Here is a 22,085-nt window from a genome sequence, read left to right as displayed (position 1 = left end):
CTGTGCTCGGCTCCCAGCCAGCTTGGTATCCTGCAAGCAAGAACACGCTGCCTCTGGAAACGTCTGAGCTGGGTTTGGTGGCATGAGCAGGTTCCTGGGCTGCGAGCAGAGCCCCTGCCCCACGGCTGCACCTCGGCACCAGCTCAAAGCACCGCAGCCATCCGGAAACAGGGAACACGGGACTTGAAAGGTCCCTGGTCACAAGGATCTTTGGCAAAGCCACTGAAGTATCCGAAGTATAATGTGAACACAAGCAGCTACTGAAGGTTTAATCTTTGTTTTGGTGCTTTTTTTTTTTTTTAAAGAGGACTGGAAAAAGCCCTTACTCAGTAACGAAGGAAGAAAGCTTCCCAAACAGAAGCTCTGTCCAATCTAAGTTTCCATTTAGAAACCATTAAGGCCAGTGTGTTCAAACTTGAAAGTTAGACATCCTGTTCCAGGCTCAGCCCACTAAAATAAGTGACCCAATTTGCAGAGCTGCTGGGCTTCAGTAGCTTCTCTTTGACCTGGCGGTACTAAATAAAATTGACTTGATTCTTTTTTACACAGGAAGAGTTGTTATTATCTGAAAGAATCACATGCTTTTATCTTCCTCTCAGACAAATACATATGTATAGGGGGAAAAGAAGGGAATAAGGAACAGTGTTAAAATAAAGATTTCTTTGGTTCCTAGGATTCAAATATCCTAATTATTTTCACTAAGTTCCAGTGCACACTCACTTAACAAGTGTTAAGAAACCTGTTTCTCTGGGGAAAAAAGCAAACCAAGATCCATCAAGAGAGATTAAAGAGAAATTCTAGTTAGTACAAAGGTTACAAGAAGGTATCTAGGGCCTGGTCTGGGGTGCTGTGAAGCACTACATGTTCCCAAAAATAATTACACCCTCGGAGCGGTTCTTCCGCAAGCCCCATCAAGCGAGCTCTGCAAGCTAAACGGAGCAGTTCATTCCAAATTCAGGTATTCTGAACTTGTTAAACACTGTATTAAAAGTTTTCATCTCTAAGTCCCTGATACATGCTCACAGCATATTGCTGGATTTGCACCGAGGGCCCTTGAGGACTCCCTACATGATCCCATCCTTGCATGTGTTAAAACCAGCTGTGAGCATTAACACAGCCCACTGCACCCACAGCGCTGGCACAACCTCACAGCAAGGGTCACACCCATCCCTGAATCACAGCTGCCAGGCTGAGCCCCAGCTTGCTGTCCCTCCTGCCAGCATGCAGGGTTTGGGGTGGCAGGCAGAGCCCCTTCATTCCGCACGAGGATCTCCTGAGCTGAGCTCCTCGTGCCCAGCACAGAGCAGGACCTGCTGTCCCCTGGCAGCCAGAGACCACGGTGCCCCAGGAGAGCATCCTGCCCCGGGCTGTGCACAGCGGGCGCCGGCACATCACCACGGCCCTGATTACGTCCTGATTAGTCTTAATGACTTCCCCTCTCTAAATGAGCATTCACAGCTCTGGAAGGAACGGAAGCTTCTCTCCTCCCATAATAGCACACGACGTGCCGAGGGGCTTACCCGAACAAGGCAACTCTCCAGGAACAGTGACAGCTTCTGCTTCCTTCCTCCTCCCACCCTCCTCGGCACCCAGGGTACCTGGATTGGGCCTCTGGGGCAGCTGTACCCTGGGTTTCCCTCTCATGCAACCCCCCATGGGACCATGAGGATGGCCAGCAGATCCCTACTGAACCCCTGGAATTGCTCAGGACTGGGCTCAGGCAGGTTCCAGTCACAGTGGAAGAGCTGGTGGAAAGTGCAGTCATGGGGGCACATCCCTCCAACAGGAATGACAGCAGGTGCTTCACAGTGGAGGCTGATGGGCTTCCTGCTGCCCCCAGGTTCTTCACAAGGAGCAACTTCCTCCACATTGCACACACCCCTGCTGAAACATGCCCATGCTCAGCCCTGCATGCCTCACCAATGCGCTCCCCACCTCCTCCTCCAGCTGTGCGGCAGGGCCACATCTTCCCTTTTCTGGCAGATACTTTGCTCTTCTTCCATATGTGGCATTGATGGGGTCTCTCCCACCTATGTGGCTTCAGACACTGCCTTTAGAGCAGCAGCTACACCTCTAGCACAGCCAGGTCACGCACCAGCTCCAGCATCTCTCCCTGTCCTGCTCCAGGGGTCCCTCCAACAGCTCAAGACCCCAAACCCAGAAGCCAGGCACAGCTCTAGGGCTGCAGTCTGCACATCTGGGCTGGCTGGCAGGCAGCAGTCAGAAATCCAGCTGAAGAGGAGCTGAGCTCAGTCCTTCAACTCACTTCTCTAATTCCAGCATTATCCCTTACTGTATTAAAGGGATGAGTCAGAAAAGCCAACAAACACAAGTGTATTGTCCCTGTCCAAGGGATTCACGTGCCCAAAGAAATGGGGGAAGTCTTACAGGTGAATGAATAAACTAAGGACACAAACGTCCTCAGTTGTCAACTCCTAAATGAATTCAACATGTTTTGTGAAGGAGCACTGAGAATCTCTGACCCTCCTCAGTCCAGGGGATGGGTGACAGCAGGACACAGGACACTCCAGGGCAGGTGAGGAGAACCAGCTCACTCAGCATCTGTGTGTTAAGGTTTTTCCAAGAGAGGCACAGGGAAGAGGGGTGAGTTTAAAAAGTATTATCGAGGCCTTTATTTTATTTGAGGGGCAGGAAAGGAACATCAAAACCATCAGAAAAATCAGCTTCTTCCCATGGGGCAAGGAGGTGAGGGTAGGTGCGAGGCTGGGTGTGAGGCTGGGCTTGGGGGAAGGGGAGCAGCTCAGTACCTGGTTATAGCAACTCAACTGGCTGATGACGGCAGGATCACCAGATGGAGGTGCCCAAGAAACAAGCTGAGAGGTGAGATCAGATGGAGGGGGATATATTAGGAACAGACACGCAGATTTACACATCGTGAGTGAGGAGGTGACAAACAGGTCTGTGGAAGGGGAATCAAACTCTCACGAGGGAGTGGAGTGTGATGAGGAGTGAGGAGAGGGAAGACTCTCTGGGACTCCGGCTGGCAGGGGGACATGCTGCAAGAGATGCTGGAGGTGGAGGGAGGACAGGGGGACCACCAGTGGCCAAAGAGCAGGGGCTGAGCAGACCGATGGGGCCAGGACCAGACAAGCACTGTGTTCAGCAGTGGAGCCAGACGCAAAGGACAAGTTTCACTACAGTTGCATCTACATTTAGGTTGCCAAAAATACCTTTCACAGATTGGCTGTCTTTAATTAAAAGGATGTCTCCTGTGCTCCTGGCACAATACAGAACTCATCCTGCCATGTGGGGCTCTGTGTGGAAGCTCTGCAGGGGGGGCTTTCCCATGGGACAGCTCCTCTTTGCCTGCATCCTTCCACATCCTGCCATTGCTGGGCAGCTCAGGCAGCGGTGCTTCCCTGAAATGCCCCTCCACAGTGCAGGCACAGAGAAAAGAAGGAAAACTTCACCCCCTTCCTGTTTTGGCTTCTCTCCTTCCCTCCAAACACGGAGAACGCCTTCCTCCTCTCTCCTCCTCCACGTTTCAGTGCAAAGATTTAGCTAATTTCTTCTATGAATAGCACAGGAGTAGCCATAGCAACATCACCCTGCCAACCTCACCACCTCCACTACCTCCATGTCCCCGGCACCCCGTTCCTCTCACCCTCCCTCGCACCTCCCCAGGCAACATCTGGGGCTTCAGCCATTCCCCACAAAGCAACCTGTGTTTGGCTTCCTGCCTGCCCCCTTGGTGCTCTCCCTCCTTCCTTCCAGCCATGCCTGCTCATCACTCAGAAACCTGGTCTGAACCCCCACGGTTTCTCCAAGGCTTTTTCCTCCCCCTGCCACCCATGCCCCAAGAGACAGGAGCCTCAAGTCCAACATCACCTGAAGGCCCAGCAAAGGCTGGTGCTTCGGCCAAGATGTGCTGTCCTGTGCCTACCTACAGCAGTTAATTGCCCAAGGCATGGGAAGAACTCAACAAGCAACGTTTGCACATCGAAAACCACCCCTGAAAACCAGTGACACACTCACTGCTGGGGGCAGGCAGGGGAGATCTGTCCGCTCCTCCACCTGCCTGACCATGAAACACTTCTGCCAGGAGTGGAGGCCACACAAGCCTGGCATGCTCCAGGCATTTGCAGGAGGTCAAGGTCTCATTGCAATGCTGCTCCAACTCCCCTCTGCATCCTCATGACCACCCCAAGAGGGAGAAAGGGACCGCAGAAAGGGGGGCAGCAGGACTTTGCATTCCTCAGGGCAGCAAACCTGGGGCAGGCCTGGGGGCAGAGGGCACTTTCTCACCACATGCCAGGGAGCTGCACTGCCCTGGGCCCCTTCCCCAGCCCATGCCCCAGACACACGAAATACACATGGAAATGCTGGTGACAACCTTGGGACCCTCATGGGGGGGGCCTCACTCTGGTCACTGTGCCTGGCACCAGGGTCTTTAGAGGGCTGGACATTCCCTGTGGGAAGGAAAGGTGCTGTTTCTGGGCTCTCAGCTCTGGCAGCAGTGCTGGAGAAGGGGCTTGGGCATGGCCAGGCAGCTGAGCACCCCTCTCTTGAGAGGCTGTGGGCGTCACTGTGCAGGGGAGAGGAGGGGTTTGAGCAGTCTGCTCCTCTAGTGCTGCACATCAGGGATGCTTCCCTGGATCACACTGCTGTGCCTCTCCCAAGCCAGGAGTCCTCCCGTCACCCCAGTCTGCCAGGGGAAGAACTGAGTCCCCCATCAGCGAGCAAAGGGGCACAAGGAGGGCACAGGGACAATGGGAGGGATAGAGATGGAAACAATAGAAGACAGCAGTAACATCAAGTGCAGGGACCGGGAGCTAATGAGCAGGGAACATGGACAGATAAGGGAAAAGAAATGGAAGAGATCTCAGAGGAGAGAAGAAAAGTAAAGCAAAAAAGATATGAGATACCTAGACCTCAGAGATTTCCTCCCTCCCTCTGGTGAGGATTAGGGGTTCTCAGTTACTGGCATTGCCTGAGCAAGCTAAAATGTGTCCTAGAGAAGGGGAGAGGCAGGAGGAGAGAACAGACGGGGGCTGGAAGTGGGAGGAGGTGCAGGTTGACGTTGGGATTGTGCTGTGTGTTGGGCAGCACATGTGGGCACGTCTCACATGCCGTGGAGCTGCACACAGGGTATGTGAGTATACCATGATGTCAGAGAACATACACCACCACATGCAACTGTGAGCACGCTTCTGTGTCAGAGCACTAGCACATGCTTGTCTGCTTGCATGAAGAAGCAAGGGGAGAAAAAAATACTTAAATGAGAAATGGTGAAGCTCTCAGGAGGTTTACAGATCCCTGCTTACCTGGGAAAGCCTCCTGGCCTGTGCACCCCTTCCCACCTCAGCTGCTGGAAATGCTTTCAGGGACAGTGAGCTCATTTAAAGGGGCAGCTCTGAAAAATGGCAGCCCTGCCTCCAACCAAGGCTCTCCTGGACATGGAGGCAGCCTGTGAAGGAGATTGCTTTGCATCTGCAACCTCCAGCCAAACCTACCTAGAGCCCAACATCTCCCGGCCACCCAGGGCCAATTGGCCCTGCTTGCCTGGGCACAAGCCATGCCTAGATGCTTCCATGTCACCACCTTTTGATGCTCTGCCCACCACCGGACTGGGAAGAACATGGATTCCTTGGGGCTCAGGCACTTTGCACCCTTGGATCAGGAGGAAAGCGTTGCCAAGGCATTTGCTGCAAAGCTTTACTCATGGCATGCATTTGCTCCACACCAGGGAGCTGCTGCCTGCTCTGATACAGGCAGTGCACACACCACACAGGTCATATTCTACATGCAGACCCCACTACGCTCACGTAGCCTCAAACACTGGCATCCTCTGTTGCATGCAATGCTGTGAGGAGCTTTTGATTTTCCCTTTTTTTTTTCCCCCCACGTTCAGAAAGGCAAAGGCAGAGCAGAGATTCCCAACGCGGACTTTCCGAGCAACCCAAGCTCCATGGCAGCACCACAAAGAGACAATGATTTCTCTTCCACCATTGCAAAAACATGAAAGGCTCCCCTGCCCAGCCTGCCACGGCAGCAATGCAGCTGGCATCACTTCCTTCTCACACTGCTTGCAATCATCTTACCAGGAATACTGGGCCGGACCTTTCATACAAGCAGGAGTAGAAAGGAGGGAGCAAACATGCTTCAATTTTCTGCTCCCTGAGCTTGCTGCTTTGGATGGAGGGAAGGAAAGAGATAGTGGAGGAAAGATGGAAGAATGCTTGCCAGGAATCAGCAGGCGAGAGAGCTGAGGCTGATTTTGATGCAAAGAGAGGCAGTGAAAGAAAGAGAAAGCAGGACCAGGCTCATAGGAGAGTGGTTGGGGTTTTTGGTGCCTTCTGTAAATATCATCTGAGCTATCAGCTATGAATCTAATTATTTCAGCCAGAGCTACAGACTGAGACAGTAATGAAGAAAAAATAGAGGAAGGGAAGAAGAGGGTTGTGTTTGCCGAGAGCAGAGGAGGAGAGAATTCCCATTGAATCCCCTGTGTCTGCCTGCTACAGCATCTTGAAATAATAATTAGAAGGATCAATAAGAAATCATGTGAGGTTTGAAGATAATGAATGAAAGAAGCAGAAGAAGCAAACTGAAATGCCTTTCTCTCAAGCAGGGTGAATTTTTTTTCAGGCAGGGTCTATCCTCCATTTTAATGCTTGCAAAAAGATCCAACCATTTTCTAAACTGGCTTGTGGGTTCAAAACAAGACTGGTCTCTCCATTTAGAGGACAGAGACACAGCCCGAGAATGGGTCCTGGAGAATACTAATAAAATGAATGTGTGTGGGAAGAAATGGAGGCAGTGAAATGGGGCAGAATGCACACAGCACGCCAGCGACCAGAGCAGGGTTACGTAATAATCTCGGAGAGCAGGGACGTAGCAGCAGAGCGAGGAAAGCACAACTCAATGGAGAGTGGGTGACAGTTTGGGAGCGCTGGCAAGCAACACCGCGAACCCACGAGGCTGCCCAGCGGGCAGCACGCACCATGCCTGCTAAACACGGGATGATGGGATGCCCTTGGTGCTGCCAGGGCTTCAGGCAACGGCATCGCAAGCACCGAGCACCTCGGGTGGGGTGTCCAAAACACATCACGCCCGACGACCACCTTGCACCAAGCAAGATCCATCTGGCCGCTTTCGGCCCTGGGAAAGCTGCTCCAACGCTGGGCTCCTACGCTGGGCAGGACCGCAGCAGCCAGCCCGAACAACGGCAACGCCAACTCGACCCGCTCCGACGGCCAACCCGAGCGACGACGACGGCCACCCGCAACGACGCCGGCATCCAGCGCCGGCAGCGGCAGCATCCACGGCGGCTGCTCGCGACGCCCCCGGGGTGATGCTGCAGCGTGCCGGAGACCCGCCGCGAACCCTGCGTTACCCCGACAGCCACCCGCCCCGTCGCGTCCCGCACCGGGGAGCCGCTGCCCGGGGCTGGCCCGTACCTGCTCGTACCAGTCGCGGCTCGAACACGTGCACTCGGGCCACCAGCCCGGGCCGCTCCCGTTCACCTTGGCCGCGCTCTTCCCCGGCGCCGGCGGCGGCGGCTTCAGCGCGGCGGGGTCGCGGGCAGGGGGCCCCAGCTTGGCCTTGCCACGGGCGGCGGGCGCGGCCCCCCCGGGTGCGGGCAGCGTCTGCGAGCCGTAGCCGCCGTAGCCGTACTGCTCGTGCTGCCACTCGCCGTAGGAGGGGGGGTCCATGCGCCGCAGGGCCGCCATCCGCGTTACCTCGTAGCACTCGGGGCACTTGCAGCAGTGGTGGTGCTTGTGCATCGCTGCCCTCACACCATAGAGCCGGCAGGGAGGGAGGGAGGCGGCGCGGAGGGGCGGAGGGAGGTAGGGAGGAGGGAGGGAGGGATGCTCAGGGGGCGGCAGCGGCCCCCGCCCCGCGCAAGGCGCGCCTGACGCCTCTTCGCCCGCTCGGCGCCCCCGGCCCCGCGGGAGGAGGAGGAGGAGGAGGAAGGGAGGGGGATGGTGTTACAGCGCGGTGATCTCCGCGGGGGCGCGCCGCGGCATCGTCCGCAACGCCACTCAGTCCCGGGGCCGCTCCCGGCGCGGGGCGCGGGGCAGCAGCTCCGAGCCACTCCGCTGCATGGGGCGGCTCAGCCCGGTCCGGCTCAGCCCGGTCCGGCTCGGCTCGGTGCGGCACCGCGGCACCTGCGGCGGCGCCGAGCATCCCTCGCCCCCCCTCCCCCGCAGCGGCCAATCCGCGCCGGCGGAACCCCCGCGCCCCGCCCCGGCGGCGGGGGCACCGCTCATCCACCCGCGCTCATCCATCCCAGCTCATCCATCCCCGCTCATCCATCCCTGCGCTCAGCCCCGCGTTCATCCATCCCCGCTCATCCATCCCCGCGCTCATCCATCCCCGCGTTCATCCATCCCCGCTCATCCATCCCCGCGCTCATCCATCCCCGCTCATCCATCCCCGCGCTCATCCATCCCCGCGCTCATCCATCCCCGCGCTCATCCATCCCCGCGCTCATCCATCCCCGCTCATCCATCCCCGCCGCTCCGGGCAGACCCGGCCGCGCCGCCCCCGCTGTCCCCCGCGCGGGCGGCATCTCCAAGGAGCAGAATCCTGCGCTGCGCTGCCTCGCGCATCACCTTGCGGCTGCCCTCATCACCGGGCAGCCCCTGTGCAGCGCCGTTCCTCCAGTCCCCGTGGCAGCCCTGCCAGCTTTGTGACTGAAGCCAAGAGGGGTTCACTTTGCTTCAGTTGTGGTTCACACTGAAGTATGAAGTAATTTTTCCGGGTTTGGTCGCTAGGCTGGCAGCAGCACCTCTGTTGCATCTCTGTATCAGTTCTCACCTTGCTTTTTTGGAAAGTTACCACATGTGCTCCAAGAACAGCACACTGGGGATGCTGCCGCTGCCCCATGAGCCACAGGTGCACTGAGGATGTAGAAACCTCAAGGGCCTTTGCTAGGCCTTCCACCTACTGCCATCAGGGCATGGTAAAAGCAGAGCAAAAATGCCTGCTGGTGCAGCAAGAGTGCTGCTCTCAGTGCAGCTCAGGCAGTCCTTCACCTCTTACATAAAAGTGCAGGATTGGAAGAAGTTCAGAAGAGTCATCCAGACAAATTGATGGGGAGAGAGAGAAAAACCATTAAAAAACCCCATTTAGAAGCTGAACCTGGCCTTCTAAATTCTTAAACGTTGTAAAAAACACTATGGTGGGCGAAAAATTATTTAAAGAAATGGTGCATAAATATGTAGAAGAACAAGGAAATGTGCTCAGGGCTCTCACAGGATATGGCTAAAAGACAGAAGCAGGTGGGGGCCACAAGCTGAGCCACAAGGTGTGGTGGTGCAACACCTCAATTCAGGTTTCAAGGTCTGCAAAGCTCCTCCTGACCTGCAGCTGGTGTAATATGGCCCTGGGCACAAGCAGGGCTGTGGGAGGAGGAAGTGCATGATGGCTGGTCAGATAAATATCCCTGCCCACTCCTTGTTCCTTTAGCTCTTTAAACTGCAGTAAAAAATTACTTCTGCACTTCACCTCTGCACACAGATGTGCTCCTGCAGGGTTTGCTCCCAAGCAACAAGTCAAATAGTTGCTTCTGGATGAAGGGGAGGGGGCAGAAGGCACCCCATAATCAGGATTGGCATTGCCCCCAAGTACCATGTTCCCCACCGCACAGTGCAGCACTTGTCCACTCCAGCACTGCCTGCACTTTGCTGTCTCTAGACTGCTCAGATCACCGCTAATCATAAGGTGTCTTAAAGCCACACAGTGGTGGAGAGGCTCAGACACTGAGATTTCCCTGCTGCAGGCTTAGGACAGTCATAATGGTCCTGGACAAGCAAGTCTACAACACCTGTCCTCACCACGGTGACCTCAAGCAGCTGAGCACAGCAGTGCTGCTGAGCCCTCAGAAAAGCTCCACAGGTGAGGGTCACCCTGTTGCTCCCCTGGGCTCTCTCTGGACAATCATTAGTCCCAGGGGCACTGTGGCACTGACCCAAGAGAGATGCACCAAGATGAAGCCAATGGCTGCACATCAAGTGTTTCCCGGCAGAGCTCAGTGCCACAGGACTGCAGACCCCAGAGGAGCACTAGGGCAGGGCAGGATGGGATGCCTGCATGCAAAGCAAAAGCTTGTTCACAATTAATCAATGAAAAAACAGTTTGTGTGCATGGCAGGAAAGCCTGCAGTGTTGACTTTAAGAGAGGACTTTATACTTCATGTTTTAAGAAATTAGGATCATCTCCACATCTTCTACTGCTCCTTGTGCCATCAGATGGAAATGACAGGAGGGACTGGGGACAGACTGAAACTGAGACACAGGACTGCTGCACCAAAGTAGAGTAAAAAGCCTTGTAAAAAATGGCAGGTGGCCAGTGTCCCCCCATGAGAGCAAAAGGGCATGAATTCCTTGTTGGCTACCCACCCATCGGCACCTCTGAGATAACATCAATGAGATGTGCTGAGTACCTGGGCATAACTAATTACTGCTCCATCCCAGCTGCAAATCTCCTTCCCACTGGGGTTCCCACCCTGGGATGGCATGGTTAGGTTGCAGGGATCATGCAGGGGTCACCCAGTGAGGCCTCTCCACTGCCATGGGCCTTCTCCAAAGCCATCTTTGGGCCAAGGTCAGTCAGAAGCCCTGTGTCTGGAAGAGGCTGACTTGGGTGGGAGGAAAGCACCAGTGAACTGCACAAGCAGAGTTGTCACCTCAACTGCTCACACCTGCTCTGCTCCAGACACATCTCCTGTCACTCTGTGGGGACAGAGGGCAGGCAAGGACATGGGAATTCAGTCAGGAAGGAAGCGCAGAAGCAAAGGACGAGAGCTGTTAGGGAAAAATGCTTTAATAAGGAGCTGAGCAAACAATAAAGAGAAGCATTTAATTTGATTTTTTTCCCCTCACATTTTTTCTCTCTTTTTGGTGCATCCTCCACGAGGAAGGTGTCCGGTCCTCTCTATGCTTGGTCTCTGGCAGCCTTCACAGCCATTCATGCAATGAGCAGCCCCACAGCCTCACTACCAGCCCTGGAGTGCCAGTATTACAGCCTCCATCCCACACCACTTCCCGCAGCTCTCCTATTAGTGCCTCATTGCCAGTCGCAAACAGAGGGGTCTTGAGCCTCAGCTGGCGCAGCTCTTTAGAGTCCTTCCTTACCTGCTTGCATCTCCCCTCCCCAAACCCCACACTTCCCATTTTAGCTGCCATGAGAGTCGTTTAATTCCTGTGTGTCAGTAATGAACTGCATGTGCCACCTGCTATCCTCAATTAAAAGGGAAAAAAGTAATCCATGGCTGCTGCTGCCTGCTTGCAACATTCCCTAATGCTACACAGGACTTGGGATACCTAATAAAGCCTAAGAGGAGGCCAGGGCTGGTTGGCCAGGGCCATCCACATTCTGTACTTCTCCAGCTTGTTTTAGTGAGTAGTGGCATTTTGGCAACTGGGGGTGACTGCTGGGAGACCACGTGATGTGGGTACCTGCACTGGTGTGCCCAGCCTGTGTCTGGCAGGGCAGGCGCAGTGCCCAGCACTTTGAGGCAGCTGTGGGCATCTTGCTGCAGTAATGTGAGCTTTGAGTAGAGCTAAAGGAGATGGGAGCTGATTTCCAGGCAGATGCCTTCATGGAGGGAAGTGATTTAAGAGCTCTCTCATTCTCTAGCCTCTTCCTACCGGTATTCGGCCTTATTTAAATTCAGCTTTGGCAGCTGCTCTTTTTACAGGTGCTAATTTCAGCAAAGTGTCAAGAAATCCCCGGAGATGATGCCATTTACAAGGCACGAAGATGGCACAGAGCTAGGTTTTATCTGGTGTCACCAGCATTTCAGTCCCTGCTGCCGCTTCCTTCCTCTCGCATGAAGTCCTGCGGGAAGAGGAAGGCAAGTGTGAGGCACCAGGCACTGAGGGTTTGTTGTACCTACAGCCCTTCTAGGAGCAGGGGATGAGAAGATAGGGCAGGCAGTTCCTAGCAGAAACAGCATCACCTGAGTGCGTGGCTATCACCCAAGAGGAGCTGGACCTTGCCAGGGGAACCAAAGCCACATGTTTGCCCTGAGCCTGGGTGCAGACAGGGAACCTTTATAACACTCAGGAGGCAGAGGAGGACAATTTTGCATGGGAGAGGTACATTTTTCCACCACAATCACCTGCATAAAGACACCCAACACATGCAGCCCAGGGTGTCAGAAGGAAAATATATCTGGGTGGGCAGAATAGGAGGAGATGAGCAGCAAAGAGAGAGACCAACTGAACTTGGCTCAGCCTGTCAGTCAGTTCCTCAACACAGACCCCACCCAGCAGGAATTTGCCATTGGCTGGGTCTGGGGCTTCTCATCTGGAACTTGCAGAGGTGCTCTGCAGAGCTGGCTGCACAGCTGCTATAGGTACATAGGGCTGGAGGCTCCTGTGAGCACCGGGTTTGTGCAGTCACAGCTGAGTGGGAAGGGGCAGGGTAAGAAACATCTCACTCCATGGCTGTTCCTTCCTGCCACCAGCAGCAGTTCACGCCGGGAAATGTGCAGCTGGGATAATAATAACCAGGCATACCAAGGGACCAATAGCTCTCAGCACTCTCAAGGCGGATGCCCAACAAATTATTCTCCTCCAGGGCAAAAGCATTTTTATTCTATTAATGATCCCTGATACGTTGCCCAGTTGCTGCATCCTCAGTCTTTGATAGACACCATTGTCAGGTTTCTGCAGCTCACATCATGGACAACTAAATGTCTTCCATGGCTGTGCTGGGGGAGGGGAGAGGAGTGATGGAGACCTGAATCAGGTCCCTACAGCACAGCTCAGGCTCTCCCCCTGTAAAGGAGAGCCTGGAGGCGTTATTTAGTATCAATCAAATGCAGCAGGCTTTATGGAATTCCTGACAGCCTCACAATGCCCACAGCTGCTCTCCCCATCACCTGGCAGGGATGCTCCTGCCTTGTGTTGGAGCACTTGAAGCATGGGCTGGGTGTGGGCTGTTTAATGCATTTCCCTCTGCAGTACGGGGAAGCCTTGCTGCAGCAAGGGCATGGCATTTACAGCACTGACGTGTCCCATGGTCTGTGGGTGCCCACTCCCTGTGTGTGCCTCATTTCCTTTAGACAATGACAGAACAGAGGGAAAGTTTGACACTGTAACCAGGGCACAGCTTCACCACTCCACACCAGGGTCACAGCAAGGTGTTTTCAAATCTCACTATCTTTCAGAGAATCAGTTGCTATTTTTTTGGTCCTGTACCTTGATGTCTGGCTTGTGCCTAGTGTGACACCACCAGAAATCCTGTTTCCCCGCATCCTTCACTAGTCCCAAGCCGCCCCTAGGTATGCTCACATACTTCAGCCTTACTGGGACCCAAACACACCCAGCCTGGGCTGAACAGGCCTGTGGAGATCTCCTGGCTGGCTTTGCCCAAGCTGAAATGACCCTGGGGTGACAAAGCCCCACAGGCTGACTCTCAGGGGCTCCTCACCAGGACCCATCCCTGCAGAACAGGTACTCTCCCCAGAATGGGTCAACACGTGGCTCTGAAAGGGAGGCAAGGGCTCAGCACCACCCTGCCCAGACCTAGGGCTGCCCGGGCACCACAGACCTGCCCACAGGGACCTTTCACCATATCCAGGGCCCTGACATGTCCCTTCCTCCATTATTCCCACCCTGCCTGGAGAACAAGAAGAGGAACCCTGTGGGGAACACGCATTCTCCCTTTCCCCTGGCCCCGCTCTAATCTGCCCTTTCCAGATGGAGCGAAGCCCATTCTGCAACTCCCACCGCCCACAGTCAGTGACTCACAGGGATGCTGGTGCCTCACTCGGGCAGTGCTGCCCCAGAACACACTTCCCGGCCGGGAAACCTGCCCAGCCGCGGGGAGAAAAGCCAATCCTGGTGTCCCTCGGAGCCACGGGCACCCGCGGCGAATGGGAGGTGTGCGCCTGGCTGGCCCGGCCCTGCCCCTTTAAGGGAGGAAGCGCTGCTCGGAAATTTGTGAATGGCTGTCTCCGCCCCCGCCGCGCGCGCCGCCCGCCCGGCCAATCAGCGCGCGTGCCGCAGGCCCGCAGGCGGCGCACGGGGCCCTCTTAAAGGCGCACTGCCGGCACCCGCCCGTCCCCACACGGCCGCTTCGGGAGCCCCGAGGTGACCTTCAAAGCGGGTCCCAGCCGCGGGAGGAGGAGCCGCTCCTCAGGCACAGGCACACCCATGCCTTCCTCAAGGGTGTCATGCTAGCGCCACAAGCCCTGGAGGGTGGATGGTGCTGAGGGGTGACGTGCCAGTTTCTCTCACCCTGACTTCAGGGCTTGGACATGGCCTGGTCAGGTCGCAGGGACTGGACATCCACACTGGCCAGAGCACACAGCTGGGTTGAGTTTGCCCCAAAGGCCATGAGCTGCCAAGCCATGGTGTGAGGGAGAGCAGGCAGCTGGGAGAGCTGTTTCATCACCCTACTCTTGTTCTAGGCCAGACCAGGAACGCAGGAGCGCTCCCACAGCAGCGGAGAACTAAAGGTTACGAAATCTTCCTGCAGAAACACCCCATGAGTCTCAGCTGTACAAAATCTACCACTGCACAGAGGGGAAATAGCTGTGCAGCACGTGCCAAGGGGGAGGGAATGAACAGTGGGATTGCAATTAACTCAGCTCCAGGTCCAGCCTGGCCTCGCCCTGCACTGCAGTGCTGTGCCCCCTCCTTGCTGTGCCTCAGCTCCTCCCTCAGTCTGCTGTAGCCCAGGCTCGGAAATGATCTGGTCTAAAAATACCCCTTAAAAGGGGGGACAGCCTGGCAGGACATTGCTGTGTTTCCTGGACACGTGCAGGTGGGAAGCTGGTTGTGAGGCTGGGGGAGCAATGTTGGCCAGAATGGTCTTCATGCCAATGCTCTGGGCACAGACATCGGTGTACCTGAGCAGTGCCAGCCCCTACAGCTATCCAGGCCACAGACTGCAGGAGGTCTTTGCCTGAGATTCAATACTTGGAATAATTTTTAGGTACCATGGCAGCGAGACTCATACAAGGTGCTTTGTACCCGCAAGCTGCAAGGCTCTGGCAGGTGCTGCCCTGGGGCAAATCCTTGCTTCCTGCAAGATAGCAGAGATTGGCTTGAAATGCTGCCACTGCTGCAGCCACACACAGTTTAACCCTCCCATAGCAAGCAAAGCAAGGCAAGAGGAGCCAGCACACAGCGGAGAGCACCTTTCCAAGGGCTCACGCTTGGATTCACAAGAGGGATGATTTCCAAACCCACGCTCATTTACTGTCCTCCCCCTGTACTTCCCCTAGCTCCTACCAATGCAGAGGATAATACATCTCTGAGCGTAGCTTGATACTGATCCCTCAGATCCTAAAGACCATAAACCTTCATGAGCAGTTATCATGGCTGCTCTATTTATAACAGCGCCAGTACTGCCTCTGCCACCAGAATCCTGATCTCTGTCCAGCCTGATGCCATTAAGATGCAGTGACATTCCCCCAGCTCCAGCACTCCAGATAGAAAGCAGCTGGCCTGATAGGCTCTGTCTTCAAGCTTGGTTTGTTTCCTTAAAAATGGTGAGGAGAGCTCGTTTGTTTTGCAGAAATGCACCTGGGGAATTTGTCCTCACCCTCCTGAGACGCTGGGGTGGCTGTGAGAGGGAGTGGAGGAGAAGGTGGCACATCCCATGCTCTGGCTCCACATTCCTGAGCCCCTGGTGGGTCTGTGCTACAGGAGACAGGCTCCAGCGCTTCGCTCTGGTTGCAGCAGGAATATGGTCAACCACCTGACAAGGCAAAGCAGGAAAGGAGGAACCTGGGTGCTGCTGTGTGGACCCTGCATCAGCACATTTGGGAAACTTGATGAACAGAGCAGAGACCCAGCAGAGGCGGTGCAGCAGCTCACTGAGCTCCTCCTGGCTGAGGCACTGATGGGCCTGGCTGCTGATCAGCCCCCATCCTGCTGCAGATGCCTGTGTCTTGGTTCTTGACTTCAGAGCTACACATGAAACCCATCAATGTGAATCTCAGTGTGCAAGTTGCTCCAGCAGCTGTGGTCCCTTGGAGAAAGATGGACACAGACACTACATGGAGGCAAAGCTGAAGCACTGATCTGGAGGGAGGATGGATGGACTCCAAGCCTGTCTGGATGGCTCTGGAGCATGGCTCTCTGTTGGACACACCCCAGAGCCTCCCCCTCACTGTTCCCTTTCTGCCATTGCATGGGGAGAGCTGCATGCACTCACACCATCAAAATACCTTCAAAACAGTGACAATGACTTGGGTGACTGGAGACACCACATCCATCAAGATTTTCCTATGCTGCACAGTCAAAAACACCTTGTGTCTGCAAGGATCTTCCTTTTGCTGATGGTTTTAGACAAAAAGTCCCCAGGTAGAGTAGGAATAGGTGACCATGCATGAGATTTTGGTTTGACAGCCTGGTGGCTCTACCGACTTCTTCATCCTTTGCTGAAGCTGGATATTGAGCTAGGAGAACTGAAGTCTAAGCATGCTCATCTCTTCAGTAGGAATAGTAAGAGCCTCTAGTAAAGCTGAGGCCATTCAACCCCAAAATGTCCACTGAAGTGACAGCTCTTACTGACACAGCCCTTGCTGACACCCCCTTTGAGCAGCAGCATTCCTGGGACACAGGCAGCCGGCTGCCGGTGTCCCTGCTGTGCAGGGCTGATGTGTGGTTCAGTCTGTGTGTGCTACTACAGGCAGACACCCTCTTGAGTTCAGCATTTTGGCTTTTGAGCCTGTGTCTGCAATGTCAAAACACAAAATTGCTGGAGAGCATCTGAAGCCCTGAAGTGACCTCTAGGCACAAAGTGGCTCAAGTAACACTGGGCAGCAGCCTCTGGGCTGGGGGTTGCTGCTTTTCTTCTCTGCTTCTCCTAAAATGCTCTCCCTTTTACATGGGGATGCAATGGGGAAGGAGGAGCTGCCCCAGGAGCTGGTTGCTTCTGTGGTCCCATTGCTTGAGCATTAGCCACCTCCTGGGATTTTGGGGCTGCAGGGCCGATGCTGATGGGCTCAAGTAGGGATAAAGCAGTGGCCTGGTACAGCCTGGCCTGAAGCAATGGCTTCAGCTGCCTGCCCAGTCAGCCCACAGAGAGGGCATGGCACGGTGGGGACAGCAGGGCATGTGCAACCAAGCAACGTGACAGGGGCTTCTTGCTGGGGCTGCATTCACTGTCAGACATTCACCCGCATCAGAGATCTGCTTCATTTCCCTGGAGCTCCACGCAACAGCAAACAGCTCCTTGGTGCTTCCCCTCTCCAGTATCTCATAGAGAAAATGGAGAGCAGTGAGGCTGCAGCTTAGCCAGGAGAGCAGGGCCGGCATCTCTGCAGCTGCAGCATCTGCCACACGCCCAGCCCAGCCTGGCCCGCGGCTCCTGGCAGGCAAAGGTGCACAGCACGGGAACGCCCTTCGGTCTGGCCAAAGGCACACTGGGAAAAAGGAAAAAACACTCGAGAGAAGGACGGGAGAAGCAGACAACCGGTCGCCACGCTGGCGGCGCAGCTTGCCTTTCTCTGTCGAATGCCCCAGGGAGCTCCATGGACCTGTTTGGCACTTGAGCCGTGGATTATGGGGCAGAGGGATGCATCTCCTTCCGCAGGAGGTGCAGCAGAGAGGGCTCCTCACACCCTGACAGGGCGTTTCTGCCGGAGCTGTGTCCTCCCTGGGACACACGGAGGGGGACTGGGACATTTGTGGCCTCAGGGTTAAAGCACAGACCGTACCTCTCCTGCTGTGGGCACGCTCTGAGCATCCCACACAGCCGGAGCCTGCCGGAGCAGCAGTGACCCCTGCCAGCGAGGTTTCTTATTCAGCGGTGATTTCAGAGCATGCATGGAATGCCTGTCCTCTGAAGCAGCCTTGCCTGCTCTCTCCATCATATCAGGACCTGCTGTTGCTCCGTGTCAGCTGTCAGGCTGAGCAAGGGCAGAGCTGTGTAGCTGGCGTCGGGCAGCACAGCGAGGAAGGCTCGGCAGACGGGAGGGATGCACGGGCTGCAGGAGGCGGAGGGCGGCCCCGCGGTGACAGCGATGGAATCAGAGATCAGAGCGGCTGCGGAGCCGCGCTGGGAAGCAGGAGAGGGTGGCAGGGGAAGAGCAGCGCTTCCTCGCAGGCGCAAAGCTCTGCTCATCAGCGGCATTGTTCCTCTTTCATTTATCTTTACAGCTGGCTGCTCCCTGCACAGAGGATGAAAACGGCGTTTACTGAGAGCAGCAGCCTCCTTGGCAGCCTGGGAGCACAGGCGAGTGACACCGGCCACAGGAGCATCCTCGTCTTCCCGGAGCACATGCACATAAGCCTTGAGCAGCCCTGCTGAGGCAACCACAGGGCTCGGGAAAAGGTTGAAATGAAGGAATCAGCAAATAAAACCCCACAAGCCCCAGAACTCAGGCAGGATTGTGCCTCTGTTAGCCTAAACAGAGCATTTTATCTGTCAAAGTCCCTCTGCTCTTGCCCCGTTGAAGGCTGAAAATCCATTTTCCCACGGAGGGATGGTTTCAGCCCACTAAGCCTCCAACAGGAAGCACATGTTATTGCTGTATTTACCAGCACCTCTTCCTTTGTAGCAGCCATTTGCACATTGCAGGGCTCTTCAGAGCACATTCATAACCTCGCCAGCAGGCAGAAATTTCCTGTTCCTGGAAGCATTTGTGTGGAGAGGCCATCTATTTGACATGCATCTTCCTGGCTGAAGCAGGTCATGGTAGCTTTTGCTCTGTTAACAATGCCATAGAGAGCTGTGGGCAGGGGAGAGGACAGAGCCAGGGCAACAGGAAACTTCTTTACATTGATGGATGCAATAAGAGAATTGCACTTACTTCAGGTAGGAAAAGCCAGTTCATCATGTTGCCTGTTATCAATGGCAGGGTGTCCACTAGAGCTCTTGTTCCTGGGCTGATGGCACCAGGGTGGCAGCTGCTGCTCCCCTGTCCTAGCATTAACTATCACCTATTATAAAAGCTTCCCTGGTTCTTCCAAATGCAATTTGCCATCTCAGGTATTTTTTCTGAAATGCACTTTGGAAACGCCTGTGGCAAAAAAAGCACACACTGAAGGCTGGAAAGCAAGAAGTCCCCATGGAGCAGGGCAGGAGCTGAGTGTCTAGGTGTCTTCCAGCCCTGGTGTGTCCTGCATGCTGTGGCTGTTGAGCACTGACTCGGGATGTGATGCTGGCAGGAGCTGAGGTGTCCTCAGTGCCTTCATGCAGGATGAAGGATGAGAAACAGGGCCCGTGCTGTGGTCCAGCAGCACAGCCTGCCCCTGACAGGCACCTGATCCTGTCTCATGGGGACTGCTGGAAATGCTTCCCTCTGTCAGGGCAAGGCCTGTATTCAGCAGTGAAGGTGACATCCTGGGGAAAGGCTCACCACTCTGACAAAGGACTTTACATCCCAGCACAGGGGCTGCTGCAGAGGAGCTCTGCTCAAGCCTGCAGCTCTCCAGCACTGCTTGGCTCCAGTTTTCAGGAAAGCTGCTGGGTTTCTGCAGAAAGCCAAGTTTCAGGCAGGACTACAGGCATGGCAATACCTGGCACTGAACACTACCACCCTCACAGCTTTTCACCTCCAGCTCCCTGTTCTGCCTGCAGCCATGCTGTGAAATGACCTCTGGGATGAAGGAGGTTGCAGATGAGAGCCCTGCCAGGGCACAGCCCTCCCCGAGTCCCAGTCTGCCTCCCCAGGTCCCCATTGTTCCTCCCTCTCAGGGCAGTGACCCCCTGCTTGGGGCTGGCAGCTGCAGCCCCTGCAAATGGGTGACCCCTGAAGCTCCAGCACCTGGACTAAGGACTGGCCCCATGCTGACACAGGCTAGGAAAGAAGGAGGCTGAAAAGAATGACAGGAATTATTTCAGGTCTGGAACAACCTGCCTCAACAGTGAGCGAGTGAAGAAGCCAATCTGTTTAGTTTATCTAAGGGAAAGTTAAGAGGGAACTTAGATGCATCTATAAATACCTACATGTTGGGAACATTTCTGATTGCCAAGGTCCTTCATCCTAGCAAACAAAGGCAGCAAAATTTCCTGGTGCTGGGAGCTAAACCAAGAGAAATACAGGCTAACAGTAAAATACAGATTTTTAATGTGAAGGATAATCAATCATCAGACCAGCCAGGCCAGTGACAGAGCAGATTCTTCATTGCATGAAGCCTTAAAAACAAAACTAGGTGTCTGCTGGTAAAGAAGCCATTGCAACTCAGCCAGACATTTGGGGCTGGATGCAAGAGCTGCTGTACTTCACAGCCTGGGACAATTAGGAAGAAAATCTCTTAAAATCACAACAGAATCTGTTCCCAATTCTCAGGCTCTCACCCCCTCATGGGTTTTGCCCTGTAACTCCCCTGTGGTGGTGGTTCCCACCCACTGGCAAATGGAAATCAGCAGCCAAGCTCATCTTCTTGTCATATTCAGAAAACCACTGTCTTGCCCTTCAACAACTGCAAAAGATATGGTGAATGACTGAAAATGTAGAGAGAAACAAGAGAAGAGGAGAAATTAAACAGTAAGAGAAAAAAAATGGGGTGTTACCCATTTTATTGCAGTCCAGAAAAAGAACGGAAACATTTAAAAAAAGGACAGAAAAGAGGCAGTGCAATTTTTGTATTTAAAATACTTTGGAAGAAGACTTAGACTTAGCAAACAAGCATTATTTCAAACTTTGCCAAGAAAAACAACATTTTCATATAATTTTAAATCTGTGGTGAGCTCCATTCTTTCTGGCCACTTCATCCTTCCCAACAGTGCATTTTGCCCTTCACTCATCCCTGAAACACCCCTCAAATGCATAGCTCAAACGCTTTTCTTGTACCAGGTGGAGGCTGAGCTTTACGATGCACATCCAAATAAATGGTGTTTCCAAGTAAATAAGACAGCAGAGAAAAGCTCCTGGGAAGCTGAGGAACGGACCTGCCATTTAAGAGCTCAGAGGAAAAAATATGGAAATCTGCAGCGTGGGAGCGTGCCAGCACTGGGGGCGAGAGGGACGGGCCTGGGAGGATTTCCAGCTCCACGCAGCCTCTTTATTCCTGCGCCACATCCACCTGCCCTCCGAGCCCTGAGGGCTGACACGGGGCCACGGCAAGTGCTAACACAAGGGGATGATTTCAGTGCCATCCAGCCCCTGGCACAGGTGACTGCTCGACTTTCTGGTGTGAGCATCAGCAGAACAGGCAGGAGGACACAGTGCCAGCTCCAGGGGAGGAGATGCCATCCCCGCAGTGCTGAGAGCGCACGGCCCCAGCGCTGTCCCCTCAGTGCCAGGCGCTGGCAGGGCTGGCAGGGCGGGAGGTGGCGTGGGGTGCACGGAGGCTCACCTGGGGCAGGGTGCTGTGAGAGCTGAGCACCAGGCTGCAGACACTGGCCGGTGCCTCTGTGCGCCGTGCTGTCACCCTCACCAGCCGTGGCGGTGTCCCTGGAGCGCTGTCCCCAGCTCCCGCAGCGAGCCTCTGCTCACGGTCCCAGGAGCAGTCCTGAAACCAGAGAAGTGAGGGGACATGTGGGTAGGGCAGGCCAGCTGCTTCCAGGCTCTCCACTGCTTCTGGAAGGGCCAAAATGGGCTTTTCCCCATGCAATGGGAATAGTGCCTTTGACAGGCATCCCTCCTCTCACAACAGCCTGCCTGGCACTGGCCCCAGGGCCAGCAGGGTCACTGCAAGCAATGGTGGAGGTTTGCTGGCCCGAGACTCTGGGACTGTGCCATTGCTGAGTTGCATTTCATGTTTCAGCAACACAAAACACCTCAAAACACTTTTTTTTTTTGAGAAAGGAGGGGGATTTGGTGGTGTCAGTGGCTTGGGCCGTGTTCAGTGCAAGGAATCTCTGTGACTACATGCTTTTGTCATCCCCCTTACAGATAGGGCATGGTGGAGGGAGCAGGGGCACCGCTCACACCAGCTGTATAAGGCCCACAGTTGCTTCCCTGCTTGTTTCCACATTGATTTTTCAATGTCCTTATCCAATGTCACATCTCCTTGGAGATTCATAGACTGGCCTGGCCACAGAGACTGGTGGCTATTGCCAGCAGAGTTCACTGTTGGGTGGACCAAGGCTACAGGACACCCAAAAAAACCAAAGCAGGATCCCACTGCCTATGGCACAACAGCACCAAAAATTTGTTCTTACACACATACTAGAGTTGCAGGTTTGACTTTACAGGGACTGGC

The 22,085-nt window shown here is 54.7% G+C and overlaps 1 protein-coding gene across 8 annotated transcripts in view; it reads right to left on the bottom strand.

The window, feature by feature from the left end:
* The window catches only part of DLG3 (discs large MAGUK scaffold protein 3), a 78,652-nt gene that overhangs the window by 45,764 nt on the left and 10,803 nt on the right, over positions 1 to 22,085 (bottom strand). For 2 of the 8 annotated variants that reach the window (XM_033072458.2, XM_033072459.2), the window contains exon 4: positions 21,237 to 21,392. In XM_033072458.2, the coding sequence (XP_032928349.1) occupies positions 21,237 to 21,392 (156 nt within the window). Of the gene's footprint in view, positions 1 to 5,285; positions 5,376 to 6,062; positions 6,145 to 7,421; positions 7,819 to 21,236; positions 21,393 to 22,085 lie in introns of those variants that run through there. The other 6 variants (XM_033072460.2, XM_033072462.2, XM_033072461.2 and 3 more) reach the window with 4 other exon arrangements.

Source organism: Catharus ustulatus, chromosome 14, assembly GCF_009819885.2.
Source record: "Catharus ustulatus isolate bCatUst1 chromosome 14, bCatUst1.pri.v2, whole genome shotgun sequence".
In the NCBI taxonomy this organism is placed as follows: domain Eukaryota; kingdom Metazoa; phylum Chordata; class Aves; order Passeriformes; family Turdidae; genus Catharus; species Catharus ustulatus.
Note: the sequence above shows the minus strand (reverse complement) of the source record. Positions and strands in the feature narration are given on the sequence as shown.